The following is a 22743-nucleotide window of genomic DNA, read 5'->3' as shown; positions in this document are numbered from 1 at the left end:
ATATGAGAATCTACACAGTAGATGAGATAGAGTAGTAACATTTCTCTATAACAATAAGGTTATCAACGTAAACATCATTAAATGTGAAAAGGCTAGAACTTCGTCAAAGTGAACCGATCTTTTGAAATACTTCTGTCTTGTAATTGTTCAGCAGAAACTAGCGCTACCAAAAACCTGGCCATCCAGCTACTCGGAATCACTTTCCGTTAATAGATAAAGCAAAATTGACAGAAAACACTCAACATAAGATACCCTACATAAGTTAACTAAACAACCTAAGCTTGATCCACTTGGTATAATCGGGCTTTCTTCTAGAACGGTTTAGGAATCTTTTAAAAATATCTCTTGAAGCCCAAGTACGCTTAAATGGCTTCAGCACTGCGTGCTTGCCAAGCGTATTATCAGTTCTTTCGAAAGAGCTAACCTGCACTGTCAGACTATTACCATTATATAACACTTATAATATATATAATACTTGATTTGACTTCCTAACGACTTACTTTTAGATATTTATCCATACGTACTCTGCGTATTTTCGATATTATGGAGACGAAAAAGTCAGTATTACTATACTAAACAACGGATATACAATTCCTATCTTTTTTTTTTATTTTTATACAAATTTTTTCAGTACGCCGAAAGTTCCCGGTAAATCTGAAGACTGGCCGCTTTACACACCTGACTCCCCTAAGATCGTCTACCTTCAGCCAGGTAACGTAACCGTGGCCTCTTTGGAAAAAACCGAAAGGTGTCGTCTTTGGGAGCCTTTTATTATTAACAGGTCAGTGTCCTTTCTTCTACATTGAATAGGGAGACCGGAGAATCTAAAAAGCAGTCTTTTGTTGAGACTTTTAAAGTGCATAGATAAAGGCGATGAATATGTATGTTGTGAGGGAAGCGCGCTCCGATCTGGTCGGCACAAGGGAAACATGTTAAATTGTATAGATGAATCCGTTATTAGCTTTGCCACCAGAGTATCAACTATAACAATATATGCATATAAACAATAATATTTAGCCATTTTTAGAGCCTCGCCGACTCCAACTTTCATATCGCAAAAGTAACACAAACCATCACACGCTGATAGGCTATCTTTAATATAACTATCAGACGAAAGTTTGAGAATTACTACTCTTTACTTCGGTGGCCATTCTTGATCTATGAGCAAATGCAGTCGATTTATTGTGAAAGCCGAAATCACATAGATACGAACTTGACTATTGTCTCGCATCATTTCGACAGAACGTTCAGATCTTCTTAAAAAAATATCCGTCATTGTTCAATGAAGAAGCGATCCGACCTAAACGACTTTCCGTATTTCATTCTGTCGTCCATCTACTCAAATTCTGTGTCTGTACATAGACGGTTTAAAATTAATATTTATTTATCCATAGCATCGGATTCTTATTTTGCCTGGCGGTCTCAAAACGAACAAACAGCTTTGCTTTGTGCGTAAAGGTTTATGTGTGCTGTTTCCGCGTTGACTGGCTCATTACGTAGCCGTGACGACACGCCCACCCACCAACGGCGCGACAAGCCGCGGACAAAATACATATCCCGGAAAATTGAAGCTGAGCGGGGGGTCGAGAAAAGCTTCTTAGCCTGCCTTTTCGCCCCCATTCAAATAGCGCTGTTCTAACATTCGCACTGTTTGACATGCGCCATCTCTTCGTTACACAGCTCATTTAGTCGCGGGGGATAATAGCGGCGACCAGTTGATGATGGGTAGTTCAGTCTGAAGGCCACCTTACACCCGATACCATGTTCGTCACTACGTGCCTCTAACTTATTCGGCTGTTCGCAAACAGTTGCGATCGTTACATACGACTTTTGATCATTTAGCCCTTCATTATACCGTTAATAGCAATAGCAGACTCCAGCCAATGTTCTAGCTAGACAGCAATGAGTCGGCAGAGGCTGGATAGCGACGTTAAATCGGCTAATAGAGAGAGCGAGACGGTCAGTCGCAGTGACGCTGGAAGACGCTTGCCGAACCACGCTAGTACGACGTAAATAAGCTACATACTTCGTAGATTCCGTTGAAGTGTGTAAGAATGTAAATGTGTTTTTTAGTAGAGCTATCTGGTAAACATCTGTTATCTTGCAGTAGAATAAGAATCACTCGTTATTAAAAATATAAAGGTGAGGAACATTTTCGCGAAGAACTATATTTTAGTCCTGTTTTGTGAAATACAACGTAATCACAAGCACTAGCGATACACTCAGTGCGTGATATTTCCTCTGAAGGGAGGAAGCTTAAATATACAAGGTCGATCTTCAAATGACATCCTCAAAAGAGTTGTAGGCTCCCGCTATTTATTTTACAGGTAAAAATTCAAAATCGTGGTAAAGAGATCTGGCAGATAATATTTATCACAAAAGAGACGTTATATAATTGATCGAGAGACTGAGGACATGCAAAAGAGTGTCTGCTTTTTTTTTTTTCTAATCTCAAATTACTCAAATCAAATAAAAAGATTACTGAACATATAAAGTGAAATAACTGTGAACTGTAATCCATCTGATGTTTTAAAATTAGATTGCTTAATCCTATAATGAGAAATGTTTAATAGATTCATTAAATTAAACGTGATTAATGATAATTTATCAGTTCGTTTATTAATTTTACCACTGATATCGAACGAGAGAGAGAGAGAGACCAGACGTTCTTTTCCTCTTTGAGATTTAAGCGATGGTTCAATTTTGAGCTGTAAGAAGAATACCGCTTTGTGGCTAAGAATAAACTTTCTTTATTGAACCCTATCGCTTCTACGTGGGTGATCCTTGAGTTTTGCGATATCATTGATAAATGTTAAGCCGACCTCGACTCAGCCATCGGTTGACATTGGAACGACCTCTGCAGTACGAGTACGCAATTCAGCTAACCTCAGGTACGCGGGCCGAAAGCGAATCTTGCATGGGCACAGATACTATCAGCGGCCATAAAAAAAGTACAGACCACTAGATTCATTGGCAGACGAATTGCTCTCGTATGGGCAGCTGTCACAAGGAATATCAATCAGTATTACTTGTTCAGCTTGACCAGACGAAACGATGCCGTCAGTAATCAAGTGTAAAGATCACATATTTCCCAGTACATATTCCTATTTTATTTCTATTAAATTTTAGGTTTCATATCCGGACAAGAATACCACCGGTGCACTAGATACCAAGCGAAAAGTGAAATAAAAATTCTAAGAGATTTAAGCACTCGACAGATTTACAACAGAATAATATTAGTTGCGGCAATATTTGATAAACTTGATCAAGGTCTTTGCTCGATTGTGTTCATCGATTTCCTGTCTTTTTACCGGCTACTTTTGAACTTGTCTGTACGCGTCCATCGAGTGTTGCCAGCATTGAGCACGAATCTCTACAGACAGAGGTAGTAAGACAGCGAAAATTGCTAACTTCAAGACGCTAAGATTGTCACCTGTTGATCGTTCTTTTGAGAGAATAACACCGTCGACAACGACCGTTTCGACCCATATTTCAATATATGGACAGTACGCTACAAATAAATATGTTGGTTAGCAAAATCTCCTAACAAAAATATTATTGTTGCTACCGTCATTGTTATACACTTTTCTTTGGTTGTATTAAATTGGTCAGTAAACGAAATCGTAGCACAGGAAACCATGGATATGCTATGTTAGTATAAACACGGTTTCTTATTCAGCAAGACTGGAAGGCAATCTAATAATAAAGCACTACGGATACATAGGTACATCGAATTTGCATCCGCCGATCTGTAAACTGCAAAATCTGATTATTTCTGTCCTTCTGCTTCTATGTTTGACTCGAACAAAATCTCAACCAAGACAATTTTTTCTTGATTCAATATCACTTCAACGGTAGCGTGAAGAATACAGAACAGACAAATGTCGTTGTGGCTCCGGGAGAAGACAAAGCAACGACGACGGCCTGTATCAACGTTACGTATCCTGAAGCTAGCAACGTAGCGAATTCGAGGATTAACGTCGTCTCTGCGACGACGATAAGAGCGTACGCATCAAAATCTGTTTGTTCGCTCTTGCAAGCCATACATCTACGTTCGTTTCTTGCATCTCATTTTTCAATATTTTTAATACCTGTTTATTTCTAAATGTTCCCTCGCTTTCGTGTAAAAGCCTGTTTAGATAGCTATTTTTTAGAACACCTAGCTTATTCTACAAGGCATACAATCTAAATACTCAGCACCTATCTCAATATATGTCCGTTGTTTTTATTATATTGATTTTAACACGACGGTTTATTACGTTTGAGGACGGCTTTCAATTACACAATGCGCTTATTGCACTCTTTATGGTGAATAAAAATTTTCCGAGTAGCTAGATCGTTTACTCCAAGATGGTATGGGCTTACAAACCAGAAGCTGTCTGCCGCAAACATGCACATAAATACTAATTATTGTTGGCTCTTACAAACTAATTCGGCACGCTTTGAAATTAAAGAGATTTTGAATTCTAGAACGACAATGTTTTTCATATGTGGTAGACGTACTCTTTGTGAATTTTTCCACACATGTCTCAGCGCTCCTGCAACTTCTGGACGACCGTATACCTACTATTCCTCTTCTTATCTATGTAACTTCTCTATCTACAACTTTTTTTAAAGTAAATCGATAGTAGGATATGCTTGTCAACCAATTAGTCTTTCTAGGGTATAGAGTTCGTATCGATTTTAAAGGGAGCCAGTTCACGCCAGCGATGGATACTGCTTTGGTCGGCCCAGAAACGAATGCGTGTATAATGATAATGTTAAGCGTTGTCATCAAATAATCAGACGACCTGTTTTCGATTGCCGTTCTAATACACCATAAGTTTTTTAAAGCTTTCGAAATAGTGAGCTGCATTCATTAATTTTTGGATGGTGTCCCACTGTAGCAGATGGTCCTGATTACAAGAACTACTATCATATACGTCCGAATCGACTCGACATTGTCACTATAATGTCGCTAGTGTCTACCCTGACTTTCCTCTTCCACCTCACCTATGGCAACCGTATGCGTAAGTTCCGTCAGTCGCAGGTCAAGTACATAAATTTTCAACGGGCTACGAGTCAATTTATGGGAAAGCAATTTTTTCCTTAGTTTCTGTATTTTTAGTATTTGGTTTATAACCATACAACATGTTACCTGTGAAATGTCAGTTGTAGCCTACAGGGCCATTAGACTTCCGTCTGTGCTTTCGCAGGAGGCGTTTTCGATTGCGACCATGCATTTTTATTCTTCGGGTTCCTAGACCTAATCAATTCCTCGTCGGTCTTTGACTCTCTAATCTTCGTTTTAGAAATGTTTGCATATACTGTGCTTTCGTGTAAGGCTTCCTAGATTAATGTTTTTTACCAATCTTGATGAATTTCCATAGCGCTTTTTTGACTTCAACGGCAAGGGTGAACAAGAACTTCTCCAGAAACTGAACTATATTTTCTCATTTCCCCTGGAGTGAATTTAACCGGTCTTCGTTTACACGCTCTCAAAAAATTGGGTTATTTACCAGATAAATTGCGTCTGCTACTGGCGCCAATTTTAAAAGCTGCTAAATTTCAACTTCTGCCGGATTCAATTGTAATACATTTTTCGTCTCTTATAAATAATTCGTAATCGCTTTTGAATTCGGAATCGATAGCTATGCTGATAGATTAGATTTGGTGGAAAGGCTTATAATGAATAGAATCATCGTTTGCCTCAAGAAACGGTTGCAATTTTGTCCTGGGCTCCAGTAGTATAGACGAAGTCCGAATCCGTTATATATATATATATATATAACGGATTACAGGATCCTATTCTGTATGTGCAATACTCACCAACCGGCAAACGCATTGGGAACACACGAAATTCTTAAAGGCTGATTCATATCAGCTCTATCGTCATCGTAATGGCCCATATTACGCGAAGGAATATCTAGAATCGAAATGGGCCCACGACATTTCTAGCTCGAACTAAAACCATCCACAAGTGCACGTATATAAGGTCCATGACGTACAGCCATTATTTGAGATTGGTTCCATGGGTCACTCAAACCGCAATTGGCAGTTCAAATTTTTGAACTCAATTTGAAAAGGCGCTATATTTCGACGTTTATGATGAATTCATTTATTAACTTCAGTTAGACTAGGCCTCTCACCAAAATCACACGGAGTCGTTTATCGTAACTAATTCGATGCCTACGTACCAGCATCTAGATAGATATATAAGCTTTTGTTTTTTATTAACCCACCCAAGCACGTCAGTAAGTTACCGCTGCTGTAAATGCATTATGTTTAGAAAGCGGATAAACCTTGTTTCAAGCAATTCTTTATTTGCTCACAGTTTCTTATCGTGTCATATCGGGCGTTCCCACGAAAGAATACCTTGCTGCACAGGTTTTGATATATAAATTGCTTTCATCTTCTACATGTTAGTTAGAATATCATATTCTAATTGATATCTTAGATATTACGTATTAGCTTGGGTACGCAACATTACATATCGAGTATTTACAGTGTAACTCATCTGGATATCTACTTAGAATTAAGCAAATCTGAGTTGGTTTTCTCAAACTAGCGTTTTCTACTACACGTCCATGACGATTCTCTACTTTTAAAGCATTTCAATATAATTCGATTTTAAAGCCCATAGAAGATGTTCCAAGTAACATTAAACTTCCTCCTCGCCCTCAGGCCGACTACTACTACAGCCGTGAAGCGAGAAGAAAACACTATTCGAGACAGTAGCGAGGGTAAATCGCTCGCTCAAAGGAACGAGGCCAACGCCCAATTACGAGATTCCGCCACCACGCTACAACTCTTCACTCTGTTGGCTATAATTTATACCTCAAAGCATTAGAGAATACAGCCAACATGTTCTTAATCGGCGAAATATCAGATTAAGGTTAAACAGCACCAGTGACCATTCAAATGCGCGGGATTTAGAAAGAATTTCCAATGCAAGAAATACATTCAGTATTGGTATTTACCGGCTTTAGCAAACATTTTCGATAAAATTCAATGATCAAGTGCATTTATAATACGAGGCAGGAAATGCTCTGATTTTAATAATAGACTTCTTACAATCTACTTGTAGACCCACAACAGTGACCTTCAAGCATATCTTACGATTTTGTTATTGATTTGTATATTATAAATGAGCATGAGTTGTCTCCGAAAAAAATGTGAAGCAAACGGTCACCGAGTACAGTTAATAGTTTGTGTTATCGTTAAGTTCGCAGATTTATCTAGAGAAAAATTTAGGCTAGGTACGGGTGGTCGATTATGCACTCAAGCTACTTTTTAAACCTGTGTTAAAGACGAACAAAGGTTCGAGCACTCAAACTCAAACGGTCAAAAATATACTGTAGCGTCGCAACACCCGAAAATTAATAAGAATTTCAACCAGTAATGAATAATAAATACAGGGTGAGCGAAGATAAAGTTATTTTTGTTTGATATTATATGTTAGATTACATAAGGTGTTCAGTTTCTAACACAGCTTTTGAGGACAACGAGTATATACATATATTAGTTGTACCTCAAAAGCTGTGTTATATTAAACATCTGCGTTTAGCGATTTACAAGTATCGACAACTGTGCGCTAGGATGTAGGCATTGGTACGGATCTAATTGTTGCATTAAATAGGCGTTTCAAGCTTTACATCCGATGCTATCCTAAAGGACGGCCTCAAACGGCTGGTTCCTTTCAGTAATCGAAAAGCCTCTACCTAAAGCACCTGTATGTCTTCAACTTTAATAAACAAAAACGTTACCGCTACACAATCACGAACATTTTAGTTGTATCACGATAGCTGAAAAATAATTGTTTAGGCCCAGGCTATTTTGGGTCGATGCTGAGAACTCTAGAGATGCTCCTGAACTTTTTTCGGTTCTTTCGGGTAATTCTTTTTAAAATTTGACGGACTTATTCTGCTAGCATCGTCTATTACGGTGAAGCTCCGGTAGTCGAAAATCTTGAATTGGGATGCTGATTAATTAAGGAAATGAAGCTTATTTAACAAACAATTCGGAATCTGGAGGCTTGTTTTGCTTGGAGCAAAGGCTATACCAATTTACAAGAAACTTTTATCACACATTTGAACGGAAAGTAAAACGCCGCGATACTTATGCTAATATCATACTACACGAAATAGATGATTCCAAGAACTTTTTTTTCATTAAATAAACAGCTAAAAACTGCATAATAGAAAGAATTTCATATATGCGATATAAGCCTGTGACTCTAAAATAATCCAGACATGGGAAAGAAAACTCGATCGCTAGTACAAGCTAAATAACTAATGGGAGCAGACAGATTAAAAGTTGAATAATCGGAGATAATTAGTTAAAGATATCATAATACATCACCAGTCACAAAAAGGATCACACGTATCTAATTATTTAACTGTACTAATTGAGTCATACGGTCAATACAATCGTAGCAAAGTTATAGAAAAAGCACGGTAAAATAGATAAGTTTCTTAAAACACACATTTATTTGCATTTATATGTAATAGATAAAATCTTTTGTTAAATATCTCGTCGATAAGTTGAAGCTAGTTTATTTTGTTGGCCTCATGAGAAAATAGTTTTTTTTTCTTTTGTGTTCGGATATTATTTCAATCAACATGGTTACGATTATTATTATTATTATCAAGATTATTCGTAGCTCTGAACTCAGAAGGTACAGTATTGTTTATATCCTGTTTTGAATGTTATATCTAATGAAAGCACAACACAAGAACCGAAATTGAAATAAGTACACGAAAATTTACAGAAAAACCAAGATAATATAATTAGTTCGATCGTGCAATGGTATAGTACATTATATTTACAACCGATAAATCCCGACGAACCGAATCGCTTCGTCTTAGCTATGCCAGCTATTAGGCCACTCCCGATTAGATCCTTTATTCGAACCCGACATGGTTTTCTTTGTTCTGGGACCAAAAACGAAGACACAAGAGATACGGACCAAATATGTTATGTATTTCGTGTTGACATCTACCACTGCGGTTGCGCCCTGCGGAAACTTACGGGAGGAGCGGTTTTACATCGAGTAGTTTACTTTCACTTATTGTAGTCTTATCAGAACAACCTTACTAAAGTACACCATCTGTTTTACCACGAAACAATGTCATCAACTACCTTGGTTACTTACTCGCAGAATTCATGATTATCCGCTACAAAAATAATCCCTTATAATAATGTGCTTGCGCTTTTAGAATAGTTTTTGATCTTAAATATTTAAGCGTCCTCAATAGAACCGATTTCGAATCTACCCCGTAATGACTAGGTTAGCCATATGGATGTACATTAAGATGTAATAGAAATAGTGTAATAGTTCTTTGTATTTAGAATAGTAATAATTCATATGAGCTATTATTGGATTAGCACTGAGATCATAAATCATACCTGCTCGTCGATTTCTATGAAACTGTCATCTGTGAGGGCGAGCATCTCGGGAGAGGCGGAAATATCCAACAGGAGACTGTGCCCTTCGTCCAGCTGACAACGTTCTTCGGGCGATGCTTGTTCATACCGTGCTTGTAGCCTGTTTAAAAGTATATCTGCTGGCTGAGTGCTCGCTATTTTTCGAGGCGCATCATAAACTCGCTTCATCGGTGTCAACCCGGTTGGCTTGCACATCTGTGAGACAATCCGAGAAATATGTCTGGCAGTAATGTAAAATCAAATAAAGTAAAGTCAAATAATCCAATCGACGAAAACAATTTGTCAGGTGTGTTATAGGTAGTGGCCTAAAAGTGGACGAAAAGATCGTATCAGACTGAATCTACGATGAAATTGAAAAATCATACCGGTTTGCCTATCAGTGATGTAATATCTATTACCAAGATAACACTCATGCTTCCTGGCAGATCTTTAAATAGTCCTTTTAGAAGGAATCTAGAAAGGGGACGATTGTCGAAGTCTACCGTCAATTTCTTTACCTTTACATTCTCTCGAAGCGACTTAAGAGCTTCCTCCTTAAGTTCGCGGAGTTTCTTCTCAGTTGTCTTAACCTGACTCGCTGTGTCGGCTACCTTTTCGCACAAAGCCACTACACTTCGTCGCTCAGATGGGACCGAGGCATGGACCTTCTTCGATTCGGAGACCACCATTTTCTTAATGTCGTCAACACCCTGCGACGTTAAAAACATGTCCGGATATATTAACAGGGGTCTTTTTTTTTTTTTTGTTTTAAACGGTGGCTCAAGCAGCGAAAAGCCGGATCAAGACCGTTGCTGGCTCAAGTTCGTTATCGGGCATATATACGCAATCTGCGCCATAAAGTAAAATCATTTGTTTTTCGATTTCATCTATTCAGTACTATGTTCCAGCTTTGATATCGCTGTTCTCCTCTGTCTAGCTTACTAAAATATTTGACATCGTTTCCTCCATTGACCACCATGGAATAACGAGAGCTGTAGCATTGAAAAATAGTTAGATATTGTATAACTAACGATATATTCTTACCTCGATGGTCTTGCTGAAAGCTAGACACATTTGCTTAGTGCACATGTTTAAATCAGTGCCATGCTGACTCATAGAGTCAACCGCCGATTTCTCCAAATTATTCTCACTGTCGGTCATCTGAAAAGTACGCGCCGTTAAAATGCATTGAAGTACAAGCAAATATAAGTTGCATATGCTAAGTTGTATTTATAATATATAAACATTCGCAAAGCTTTTGTTGCTTACATCGTCCTTAAGCGCCAGGGTTTTCTTTGCAGCACTGTCGCATTCTTTAGATACGTTATCCTTATAGGTAGATACTGCACCCGTTATAGTTTGAGTTCTACGAGAAACCTCCTTGGAAATATTCTCAGCTGTCGCACTGATCTCATCTTGAACAAAAGGCAAAGCACGAAGATCTCCGACAGCGGAAACCATTTTCGATCGAAGCGCGTCCATTTCACGGATAAACTCTTCCATCTGATCACAACGCTCGACTATTAGTTTTTTTGAACTCGCTGTAGCTTTTAGAGTACTAAAATACCAATCGAGTACAATACCAAATCAAAGACATGTAAAATGTTAGTAGTACAACGCATTAAATAAATAAAGCTATACAACTGAAAAACAGACTACTATAAATAAGCGCAAAGTTACTGTTACAGTGAACACAATATAGTTAATCAGTGACTAATCAATATCAATAATGATTGTTCTTATTGCACAATGACCTGGGTCTGGATCATTAAATCTTACTAACCTCGTAGCCATTTCTGTAGTCCTAGTGTCCAGTTGAAACATTTCTTTGCCAACAGTTTCCTGCAATAATTCCGCGGACGATTTCAAATCATTCAACATTTTTACCAAATTATCAATCCCGTCCTCCGCTTGTTTGCGAATTTTTCGGACCTCCGATACAACATGTCCGGCAATGGCTTCTTTTATCTTATTATAAGCCTCATCAACACTGTTAATTAGTTGGTCTTTATGCTTCGGTAGAGCTGCAGAAATATCACCCGCACGCCTCTCAATCTCAATCAAGTTTGCTAGAAATTCGGCCCTGCGCTTCTCTTGTGTGCGCACTATATGACCTACAACACAGTCGGTTTCCCTGAGTAGGCGTCCCTCCTCCATTAAGCTTTGGATCGCGTCTTTTCCTAGATCGCTAACAGAAGACAACGAGGAGAAGGCATTGTCCACACCGCGCAATGATGAATCCAGACTCGACGAAAGAACACCTTTGAGGATATGGATATCGCAAAAGACTAAGTATTCCTGGACAAAGATGAGAAGTACTTGAAATAGAATCTAGAATAAAGTGATAAACGCGGTTGTTTTGAAACGAAACGATGAGTCAGAGTCTCTAAATAAAACCAGTAGAATTACAATCACAGAGTTCGTGTATCTCACATAGACCTGTGCAACTAGAACCGATTAGTCTTTTTACTACTGACCCATAAGTTTTTCCACAACACTGGCGTTATGTCTAGCAATGTCATTTTGTCGCTGCACCTTGTCGTGTAAGAGTTTCGCATCGGTCGATGCCATCTTTAAACACTGCATCATCTTCGTCGCGTCTTCATGGAGCTTCTCTTCAGTAATCTTGTGCGCTTTGACAAGGACCTTGGCTCCTGTATAGTTGTAGTTTACCTCCTTCAACCTGCAAAGAAAGGAATGTACGTGTCCGATGCTGTCAGCGACCCGACCTTACAGAACCCAATTTCGATAGCCCATGAAGATACTCGGAATCTTTTGTGTTCTTATAACAAAAAATTAGGCTTAAGTTTGCCTTCAGAGTTCGTCTTCCGTAAGTAGCCATTACACCCAGTTAACCAACACGGGTCGCCACTTAGCGTACACCATTAATGTATATTCATATGAAGTATAGACCAGATGAGAATACAAAGTGAATCACAACAATTGTCTGCACTCCGACCTGCTTTGAACACGATGCATCTCTTGAGTTTTTTGCTCAAGTTTGTGTTGCGCCTCTTCAAAGAGATAATTGATTTCGTTTATCTGCGTTTTTAACAGATCGATACGTTCCGCACTTTCAATAGCATCCTGCGCTTTTTTCTGGAGTTCCTCGGACTGAAGATCGAGCCTGTTCTGCATCTCACTGTAATAACAAACATTTATCAAGCAATAGCCAAACTTTCGCTAACAACACCAGCTCAACACAAGCACGCTACAATATACATAAAACCTCAAGAGCTGAAGAGATGGGGGATTATTTATAAAATGGCATAAAATGCCCCATGGCAAAAAGTACTTTTTGCCATGGGCACGGGGTGATAATACGTTTCGGCTAGTAGTTGGTACATATATATTAAATCATGCGTTTATCTTCAGACATTAATAACAACCACAACAGTAACCGATCAATTGTCTAAAATTTTCTTACCGATAGTTGGTCTCATCTATGTAAAATCCGTTCTTTTCACGACAGGCAATAAGATCTCGACGAAGTTGTTCTAATTCATCAGTCATATGTTTAAGTACAACTTCCTTGCAGAGTTTCTGGTTAACCTCTGGACGGTTTGTGATGTTCTTCGCACGAAATGCATATTCCAGCGTTGATAGAGTCTCTTCAATATTTACTTGAGCAGGCGAAACCGTTGCTATAATTGAGGTCTTTGTACGACCGCCAAGTGAATCTTGTAAGAGTCGTGTCAACTTTGACTCTCTGAAATTTTAAAATAATAAGAAATTCATCTTTTCAATAATATTTTAATCAATTTTGTAATTCACGCCCCTGTTAACCGAACGCTTCATTTCGGCGAACTAGCTAGTTGCTATTTTGGGTCTGCTCAGCATTATGTTTTCAATTATCAATTAAAAAACGAGAATCTTGGGACTGTCACGGTTCATCGTATTCTACTGAGTTGACGATTTTCATAGCTAAGAAAAGCCTTCGTCTTTTTAATTTGATATTCAAACGTTAAGTTTGATTAAAAGTAAATGCTTGTAGACAGAATGTGCGTGCATCTTTTTACTATATTCGCAACGATTCAGGGGTACTCAACACCTTAAAATAGTATACCTGTAGGGAACGTGCGGAGTCCTTTCCACCAACGCGGTAATTACACGTCCCAGAGTCAGCAAGGATTGGTTGATATTGCCAGCTTCACGGGCACGTTTGTCCTGTGCGCCCGATCGTCCAATGTTCTCGCTACCAGCAAGATCGACGAGGTTCAGCTTACCTGTGCGCATGAGACCCTCGCCATTGTCCGTTGTATCTTTTGAAATCACGGTTATTGTGAAGATGGTATGCGATCTCGAGGAAGAAGCGTTCATTAGCGTGGCAGCAACCTGCCTTCTTGAAGCGCCTCGTTCCATCAACGCGTATACTTCCTGCCGATCGCGGACGATCGCCTCCTCGAGGCCACGTACGACAACCGATCCTTTTGCTGAAGAATCCTCAAAGATCTTTAGCTTTGTGTTGTGGTCACCAGAGCCAAGAAGATCGAATAGCTCCTCGTTGTATAGCTCAAGGAATGAAACCTTGATTATTGTCAGACCGGGGTCACCCGCCTCTGAGAAGATCTGATGGAGTGCTCTGCAGAGTAATTACATATACATGATTAGTGCAACACTTGGAACTGACTACCACGGAGAAAACCCTTATGTTAAGCATATACAATTCGTTACCTAATGGGCTTGTATACAGCCTGCTTGGCAACTAAGAAAACTTCGCATAGTGGGGTAAAATTCGCAACATAAGTTAACATAACAACACTTAACATGCTCAAATTTGCCACACTGCTGGTTTTCCTAGAACAAAAAAAATAGTTAAATAACTACTACCTGGGCACGATTCCGGCATGAGGATCATGTTGCCAGGACAGTAGCTGCTCTGAACGTACTCCCTCCATGGTATAGGTCTTTCCTGTTCCAGTTTGGCCGTATCTGAAAAGTATACGTGATTCATCAGTCAATACCGAAGAACCATATTTAGCTTATAAAAAAACACGTAATCCGTAAGATGCTCATATGTAGAGGCTGTGAACCTAAAGCAAACGGTCGACACGAACTTGTTTAGTTTTACATCGTATGTAACCGTAACCCAAATTTCTTTTTAAATTCTATTTGTACATAGGTGTTTGCCACCACAGGCGTTTGCGCAGAAATGCTGAGAGAAGTGATACTGCCCAGACGACTTACGCGAAAACAGTACAGTTGTATCCTTGAAGAACTTCAGAGATAAGAGGCTGGACAACTGTTTTGTAGACGTCGATCTGCGATGAATCCTTGCCAAAGATCCCATCGAATGTGAATGTCTTGTCATGATGACTTTTCACTGTAACAGCACGCCTCGATTCATGCATATCAACGCACATGGGGCTCCGCGCCTTACGTTCCTGATCGTTCACAGGGCTACAAAAGGCAAGCAAATAGACAAAAACACCCAAAGCCGCAACCGAAAAACCCGTACTCAATTTATCTATAAAATTAACAACTTCCGTTTGCAAATCCTACTTTATATCCTCACATCATTACTACGCAGCTACATGCAGATGTATTCTTATCATTATTCTACACTTCTTATAATTTCGATCAATTACCCCTTATCTCCTTTTATCCTGGTCTGCTTTTATATACCAATATTCGGTAGCCTAATACGTGACAGAGTGAAAGCTGTATTTGTCCACAGGTTGCCACTTGTTCACGCTATCATTCAATGAACTACTACTTCTGGAGTAGGCCACCATATAAATCATTCTCACGGCGAGCGTGTCGATGACGTGTTTTGTTATACAATAGACAGAATCGTAGAAGAAAGATAGATATAATATAGATTTCTTACGTTACACAATATTCTTGTGAGATAATACTACGCCTTACAAAGGAACAATATCTGCGATGCGTCTCTCGGTCTAGCATTAAATTGAAACACAAGTTACTATAAACAATTAGGAGGTGCGCAAAAGATTACGCCAAGCATTGGTCAATAAGTCGAAACTTAGTTATCTGTAGCTCTGACAATGATACAGCAATATGTTCGAACCGGACATCAAACAAATACAAATTGAGTTTTCTTTTTACTAGTCTACCCTAAATATTAAATTTTGTTTACCCAGTCTCACATTTAAGAGCCAGTAATCATTGCGTAATGGATTACGTTGCACCGGTGGGCAAGGACTATGCATCATAGTCGAATGTTTAAAATCTACTTTTTATAACCAACTAATCATTAAATAAGTTGGAGCTAGTGAAGTTCCAATTATCGAATGAATAGTGTAGTGTAAACGCTTGAATTAAAATACCATAGTATGTTTGCCCTTTTAGACAACACAGTGTCTGTATTTATTTAGCTCACTATTCTACACATACTACAAACGCCTGTCACTTACCGGCATCGTACGTAAACTTTAATGTTCTGGTTCTTTTCTCCTTGAATACTGTTTTTTGACATTTTGAAACTGTTTCTTTCCTGCCCGCGAGATTCCATATCATAAACGATAAACGCACCCGCCTGTTGGAGACCCGCAAACGGACCTTTCAAATATCGAGCCGTTTTAGCGGATCCAAAGGTACCACAATCGTTTCACACTCGCCTCTCACACCTGAAAATCTTAGAATTATTTTGCGATTTCAATGATGCCAGCGTCTTTCTAATTGAACATTCTTCATTTTTTACAATGATGTTACCATTGTTTCGCGCTAGCTAACCAGTACAGGACGCCGTAAGGCAAAGTCTGTCGTATGTGTGATACGAAATTCCGTTAAACTGCCTAGTCCGATTTGCCTCATGGAGTGTATCATCAGTTCCTTGATGGTCGTCAGTAGAACGCAGGAACTCAGTATATATATTAACGCAGAAGCGTTTTCGCTTGATCAAAGTTACAAGATCTATCATTTGACAAAGTTTCGAGTAGACCCGAATGTAGAAACATACGGGTTTTAGAAGTATCATCGTCAGACAATGGTTGCAAATAAAACGACAGAACGTCAGTTGCTTATAAAAAAGCTGCAAAAAATTAATCAGGTGTCTTGCGTCTCATTATGCACGTAGGACGTTGATAGGGTAATGATTTTGAAAAAGCAGATATCAACTAAAAACATAGTAAAGATCCTCCACATCATGGAAACATTCAATCGGTCCAGCTGGAAAAACTGTAATTATATTCCTTGATGTTTTAGCTAAGCTGTACAAGGGTAAATAATTAAAAATTCGGCTTAAAATATTTATGACTTAATCTCTTTTTGTATTTTGTCTTGTGGATACGGTGATTGTACCTATATGTAACTGATCAATTATCATAATATAAATATGTGAGTAAATACACATTGATATAAGCGCAGTGCCACCGGTTATGAGGCATTCATTTCTGCCAGCCAACGACAAAGTGATTTATTACCTTTGTGTACAAGTGTAGTCTGAAAAGCTTTCACCCTCAATATGAAAATGGCACTACTCGCGCAAAATATCCTGCTAGTATTATAAAGCTTGCATTAAATAAAATTCGTAGAACTTCCGATGTTAGACGCCTTGCTGTTTGTCTAGGCTAATGTGTTGCTGTAAAAACAAGCAAAAATGATCTAAAAATATAGAACTGTTATCAGGTTTTGAATTTGAAAAATGCAATACATCTATTGCGCAAGCTAGGTGTGAATGGACGCTGTTCATGAGGATCACTTTATATTTATTTCTGTGTAGAGGCAAACTACTTGAAAACAATTATATTACAAGTCGATGGTACGGAAACGTTCGACGTCGATTGTTCGCACTCAGGCAAAGCACACTACACACACAAAGCAAAGCAATTGTACAGACGATGATATAATACGTCTGCAGTGAGGGACAATGCCAAAAATACAATCAGTCCTGATATCACGGATAACGTGACCGCTAACGGATGCTAAGTGCTACTTCTTCTATTGCGTGGTATATTACAAAATGGTATAAACAATTAATGGTATGTATTTCGGTATTGCAGCATCGTTGTTTAATATATCGCATGGTTAATCAGGTACCTAACATCGACTACTAGATTAGTCTATCTTCTCACTTTATGCTGGGAGACGCTGGTACCAAATGAGAGCGCCGGAGAGTGAACCCAAATGTGAAATGCAAGAGGCAGTCGATAAATATCTATTCGACACGTCGACAAGCAAGCGGTCGAAATTTCAAATCTAACAAAAACATTTGTTAAACGTGAGCTGTTGAACGTGCGAGTTGAAGCTACACAAAAGAGTAGAAGGTAATATGTCGTAGAGAAGTGCGCCCCCATCTGTCCATATTGTTCCAACCAAATGATTAGTCAAACTCTTCCCCCCTGGAATAACGCCTCAAGTAATATGACCTACCGAACATCTTTCAATAGCACTGTCGACTGACTGATCGTGTCTTAATTCGCGTGTGGTTTAAAAAAAAATTAGAGTAGAAGACTGATGAAAGTGATCTACAAACGACCGAATCAATACATAAGCCGCCTCAGTATGGTAAGTTAATACCCTTTACAATTTATAAATTTACAATTTATAAAAAAAATAGAACAATGTATCTTATTCTCTATCCCTATAATGTAGTGGCGTTTTTCGGGCCGCAGCGTTTTTCGGGCCGCACCGAGGTGCTCTACACGATTCCTAAGAAAACAGTTGCTTAGGTTAATTCTACAGTTTTGAAGTTTTCTACGAAATGCTTACTCATGTGATGCATATAGCAGGTTTTTTTTTAAATGTTAAGTTACTTAAGTGGCTCGAAATCCCAAAGCGAATTCGTCCGATGAACTAGGTAATCTGAATTGAAATATTGTACAATTGGTGTGAAATGCTTAACCACTGCGATAAAAACAGGTGGGAAAACAAATGACCTGCCGAACGGCATTTGGAGGATTGGGTTCTATCGTGTGTGCCACGACTGCATGCAGATAAAGCTGCCTTGGGCATTGGCACTGGCTTTCACGAAATTTTACATCGAATCAATATCGCTCTATTCACCTTAGCCTAAAATCTCCTTGATGTCCTTGATCAATTATAATCGAAGCTCGCTGTAGTAGTAAATTAGGAAATATTGTATTTTGAGTGATGGGAATCAACAAGTTTAGTAATATAAACATGTTTATTGCTTTTATTGTTGACATTTCTGGGCTGAAGTAAGATGAGTTAATCAAGCAACGTAGGAGAAGGATAAACACGAAAGATTTTTTTCACTCTTCCTATCCATGTTAGATCTTTGCCGCGTTGTGTTTAACCATTCTGTCTAGCTAAGATATTCCGTGATCGCGAATTTACAAATCCACTGCTGCTGATGTTCCAGGTGCATTGTCTGCTCAAGTGATTACAAGTATAACATGATAAGAGGCAGCAACTGTGTATCTATCCATCACACATTGTGTCTTATTTAAACTATGTCCAATAAGTAAAAGTACAAGAGTGAGGATGAAACGCGTGCCTTGTACCGAATCAGCGCCGCTTTGAAACACCTCCTTGTTTAGGCTCAAACACGTTAATCTTTTTTTGCTGGCAAATATCGTTCGAGGTAACGGCAATTTGTGAATATCATTCAGTCATATGCTCGTGATCTTTACAGAGCTCAGTAAATCAGTCATAATTTTTGCTGCCACCGGCTAAATACAGCAGCTGTTACTAACGATTTTTGATTTTCTTTTTAGACTTCTATGTTCCTCCTGTTGGTGCCATTGTTAGCACTCCGTACATCCGTCGCTGTAGGCCTTGACGACTGTTGTTTCTCGCTGGTAGAGAGCGTCCCTGAAGAATTAACGTTTCCTAGCGGATCTCCAGTACTCCCAACCACCCATCAGACATGGATGAATCTCATTAGCAAAGCGCAAAGTAATATTGACATTGCCTCCTTCTATTGGACACTTCGAAACAAGGATATCTCTCCAGGTATTACATGCAGTGTGTAATTATAATATAATATATGGTATAGCTAGTAGTGAACTAGAACCGTGCAACCAGGTTGGATTGAGGATACAACATACAGGCGCCATATTGGCTAAAAAAATGTCGTTTAGGTTTAACTGATTGATTTTTTTGTATTGCCCATTACACCTGGCCATTTTTTGAGGCCGGGCACATACATATAAGCGTGGGCTGAATGGTGAGCAGAGGAAACGTTGTATTAGCGTTTATAGCTTCTAACATGAAATGAGCGTATTTGTGTTGGTGTCTGGTGTATACACGTACTGGTTATAGGTGATAATTCGTCATGGATGGGTGAAGAAGTTTTCGCTGCTCTGCTTAATACGGGTATTCGCGGCAATGCTAAAATTCGCATCGTCCAAAACATACCTTCAAAGATTAATCCCGCTACTGACACTGCAGATTTCGTAAAGCTAGGAGCTGCCGATGTACAAACACTCGATTTTGATGAAATTTTTGGTGCTGGACTTCTTCACACAAAGTTCTGGGTCGTTGACGATACCCACATCTTCATCGGCAGCGCAAATATGGATTACCGGTCGCTTAGCCAGGTAAATTCCTCAGCAGGCTCTTTAATTTTCTAGCTGTTACCGTTTGAGGCACTAAAAGAGGCAATTTAGTTTTCTCTGAAACACAACGAGATCATGTCCTAGTTTTTCGAGACTAGAGCTGTCCTATCGGGTAGAACACTATTAAGTTTTTTTTGTTAAATCTGTTTGTACTCCATCTTTCAGTTCAAAAGAACACTTTTGAGCCGTTGAGTGTATTTATTGGTTGTCGCATATTTGCGTTACCTGTTGCAATTTTTGGTATTCAAAATTTATCTTACAATAAGAACAATCATTCTAACGAAACTGTTCGATTTCGGCTAAAAGCACTTACATGGATTTTTTTTTAAAATCTTCAAATAGTCATTGGTATTTCTTTTCAAAATGGGGGAAGACGTGCACTTTAGACAATTACTTCTGGCAATCCACCTCTGAATCGACTGGTGCATCACCAAATACTACATGAAATTACGGAAACCTTTTGGCGCTAATATTGGCAAAAACAATGGACTGCATATTTGTAACAAGCCGATGGTAATTTACCGGATAGATGTCCTCCCTAAGACAAAGTCGTACCGTTCTTAAGTCATTTATGTTGAGGGTTCTTCTCATGCTTATTTATTATCGCCGTTTGTATTATGATTAATATACATATTCAATAACCTCTAAATTTTCGCTAAATTCTTAATGAAATTTATAACTTGTTTCTTTTGACAAATGAGTGGTTTTAAATACGGACATCTAAGAATCTACGTTTTTTGGAAGGTAACCTTCGTTGTTGAAGCTCATTGAGCCTACTATATATCATATATATATATATTATGTCCTCTTCAGGTGAAAGAGTTGGGCGCAGTTATATATAATTGTCCGTCGCTGGCTCTCGACTTAAAGAAAGTGTTTGAGATCTACTGGACGGTTGGAGTTTTGCATACGGTCCCGTCAAACTGGCCAGATAGCTTCTCTACGCAATACAACGCTAAGACGCCTCTCCCCGTTAATCTGAACAACTCAGCTGCGCAGGTGTACATCTCCAGCTCGCCTCCTCCGTTGAGCCCAAAAGGGCGTTCCAATGATCTGGAGTCGATTCTTGCTGGTATCAACGAGGCCGAAGAGTTCATCTACGTCGCAGTTATGGATTTTTATCCCCAGATGATCTACGATAGCCCGAAAAAAGGCGAATTGTGGCTGGTACTCGAGACAGCGCTAAAGCGAGCGGCTATCGAGCGGAAGGTTCAGGTGCGTCTTCTTGTCAGCGAGTGGCAAAGTACGAAGCCGGAGATGAAGGCTTTTGTCGCTAGCCTCGGCGAGCTTGGGAAGGTTTTCAGCATTCAAACGAAGAAATTCGTTGTACCTCCACTGTCCCATAACCGCATTATTCCATTCTCGCGTGTCAATCATAACAAGTATATGGTAACGGATAAGAGAGCTTTCATTGGAACATCCAATTGGTCCGGCGATTATTTCACCTACACGGCGGGCGTCGGAATCCACATATTTCAAGAACAGATACAACAGCAATTAAAGGCCATATTTTTGCGTGACTGGGAATCGCAGTATACCCACGACATCTACGATAACTGCTCATAATTTCAAATTGTCATAGTGTGCATGGTTCCTGAATTTTTTATTGTAATCAGCATGCTGACTATGAATGTGTAATGTGGAGCTGCCTATTGAAAACGGGAACCGAATACGTTAATAGAAAAAGTTCCTCCAAAATTTTGGAAAAAGTGCATTGCCTTACAGAAAATCTACGTAGATTATGCGTGTTTTTTTAATTTTTGTCCTTTAGCGTGTTCTTGTGAACGCCTAAGATGCTGCCTGCACAATGTATACGCTATCATTATTTTCCAGTTTGTAAATAGTGCTATATTTATTAATGACGGAATTAAGTCTCGTCGTACCATTTGCTACGCGAGTGTGCCTGATTTCTTACGTTACCTGCATTCGTATCGCATCGAAGAAGATCATGGAACAGTGACTCCCCTCCTTAACGGTACTTTACGCATTAATTAAGCATGCTGCTGCTGAGAGGTATTTTCACAATTCGCTAAATTAAATAGATGGACGTGATTTGAATGACTAATTATTTTTTTACACAATACCAGTAAAAAGATGTAAAATTTATTGAATCATAACAGTTTGCTGTACCACCTGCTATGTGGAAAAGAAGCATGGCCTAAAATCCAAACGGTGCGCAGAATTATCCATGAAATGAATAGGCTAAATATATGTGCTTTTACTATTCTTCGGCATGTGTCATCTTCCAACTTAACCATCCATAGTTGTGCAGTATCAAGCTTCATTAAATAGTGCCCAAAGCAAGAAAAGAGTAAATAAAGCACAGGCATAAGGCCGTACGCAAAGAACATTATTATATAGAATCATACTTGTCATCGATAATAACTGACTTGTGTCAGGCTCTTCAAGTTTGAAAAACACAGAACTTGAGCTTCAATTATATAACAACATGCAAACGGGCCAAGAAGGTTCTTTACATAAATTATTTGCTACTGACGATCACCACTATCGAGTAGGGCTCAGAACATAGATTCAAACAGTGAAATATCATTCTCACTCTGTAAAATACAGTGCACTGTACAATCATGATCAGTTAGTGGAAAGATAGGGGGGCTGTTCTTGGATATTTAAGATTAATAATAGAGCATATGTAGGTGAGCTTTGCTTCTATGGAAGCACATTATTGAGCAAAAGAGTTCATATTCCCAAGACGTGTAATAAAAAACATACTGTACCTTATTTACCTACAAGTATCGTGTATTTCTGTTTTCACACTACAGTATACTCATAGAAATTAAATACAAATGAACAGCTTTTTGTGTTAACGTTTTAATGGAAAATTAAGCAAACCTTA

The 22743-nt window shown here is 38.9% G+C and overlaps 3 protein-coding genes across 11 annotated transcripts in view; 2 read left to right on the top strand and 1 right to left on the bottom strand.

Annotated features, from left to right (window-relative positions):
* The window catches only part of LOC111268059 (acetylcholinesterase-1), a 12767-nt gene extending 5012 nt beyond the window's left edge, over nt 1-7755 (top strand). The window contains exons 3-4 of one of the 4 annotated variants that reach the window (XM_022846775.2): nt 632-781; nt 6664-7755. In XM_022846775.2, coding sequence (XP_022702510.1) covers nt 632-781; nt 6664-6829 — 316 coding nt within the window. In that variant the 3' untranslated portion in view covers nt 6830-7755. Of the gene's footprint in view, nt 1-631; nt 782-2327; nt 2771-3858; nt 4473-6663 lie in introns of those variants that run through there. The other 3 variants (XM_022846774.2, XM_086971551.1, XR_015314046.1) reach the window with 3 other exon arrangements.
* Nucleotides 7756-8445: 690 nt separating this feature from the next.
* LOC111268058 (kinesin-like protein KIF11) lies at nt 8446-15974 on the bottom strand. The gene is made up of 13 exons (XM_022846773.2): nt 15783-15974; nt 14593-14805; nt 14236-14337; nt 13472-13987; nt 12833-13114; nt 12365-12547; nt 11883-12088; nt 11189-11666; nt 10675-10963; nt 10450-10566; nt 9924-10115; nt 9388-9621; nt 8446-8912 (listed from the first exon to the last, which is right to left on the bottom strand). The coding sequence occupies exons 1-13, from the start codon at nt 15878-15880 to the stop codon at nt 8883-8885; spliced, it is 2940 nt and encodes a 979-aa protein (XP_022702508.1). The 5' UTR covers nt 15881-15974; the 3' UTR covers nt 8446-8882.
* Nucleotides 15975-16460: 486 nt separating this feature from the next.
* On the top strand, nt 16461-22639 carry LOC111268060 (5'-3' exonuclease PLD3). Of its 6 annotated transcripts, none has more exons than XM_086971553.1 (6): nt 16461-16547; nt 17370-17633; nt 17812-17874; nt 19047-19284; nt 19594-19871; nt 20703-22639. In XM_086971553.1, exons 3-6 carry the CDS (start codon nt 17824-17826, stop codon nt 21453-21455), a joined length of 1320 nt encoding a protein of 439 aa, XP_086827679.1. In that variant the 5' UTR covers nt 16461-16547; nt 17370-17633; nt 17812-17823; the 3' UTR covers nt 21456-22639. The 6 variants fall into 6 exon arrangements, with proteins under 6 accessions (XP_086827679.1, XP_022702513.1, XP_086827678.1 ...); XM_022846778.1 differs by having other exon boundaries at nt 17757-17874; XM_086971552.1 differs by lacking the exons at nt 16461-16547; nt 17370-17633 and adding an exon at nt 17174-17348.
* Nucleotides 22640-22743: the final 104 nt, after the last annotated feature.

This window comes from Varroa jacobsoni, unplaced genomic scaffold, assembly GCF_002532875.2.
Source record: "Varroa jacobsoni isolate VJ856 unplaced genomic scaffold, vjacob_1.0 scaffold_1252, whole genome shotgun sequence".
NCBI classification, from domain to species: Eukaryota; Metazoa; Arthropoda; class Arachnida; order Mesostigmata; family Varroidae; genus Varroa; species Varroa jacobsoni.
The sequence above is the reverse complement of the archived record's forward strand: the minus strand, read 5'-3'. Positions and strand labels throughout refer to the sequence as shown.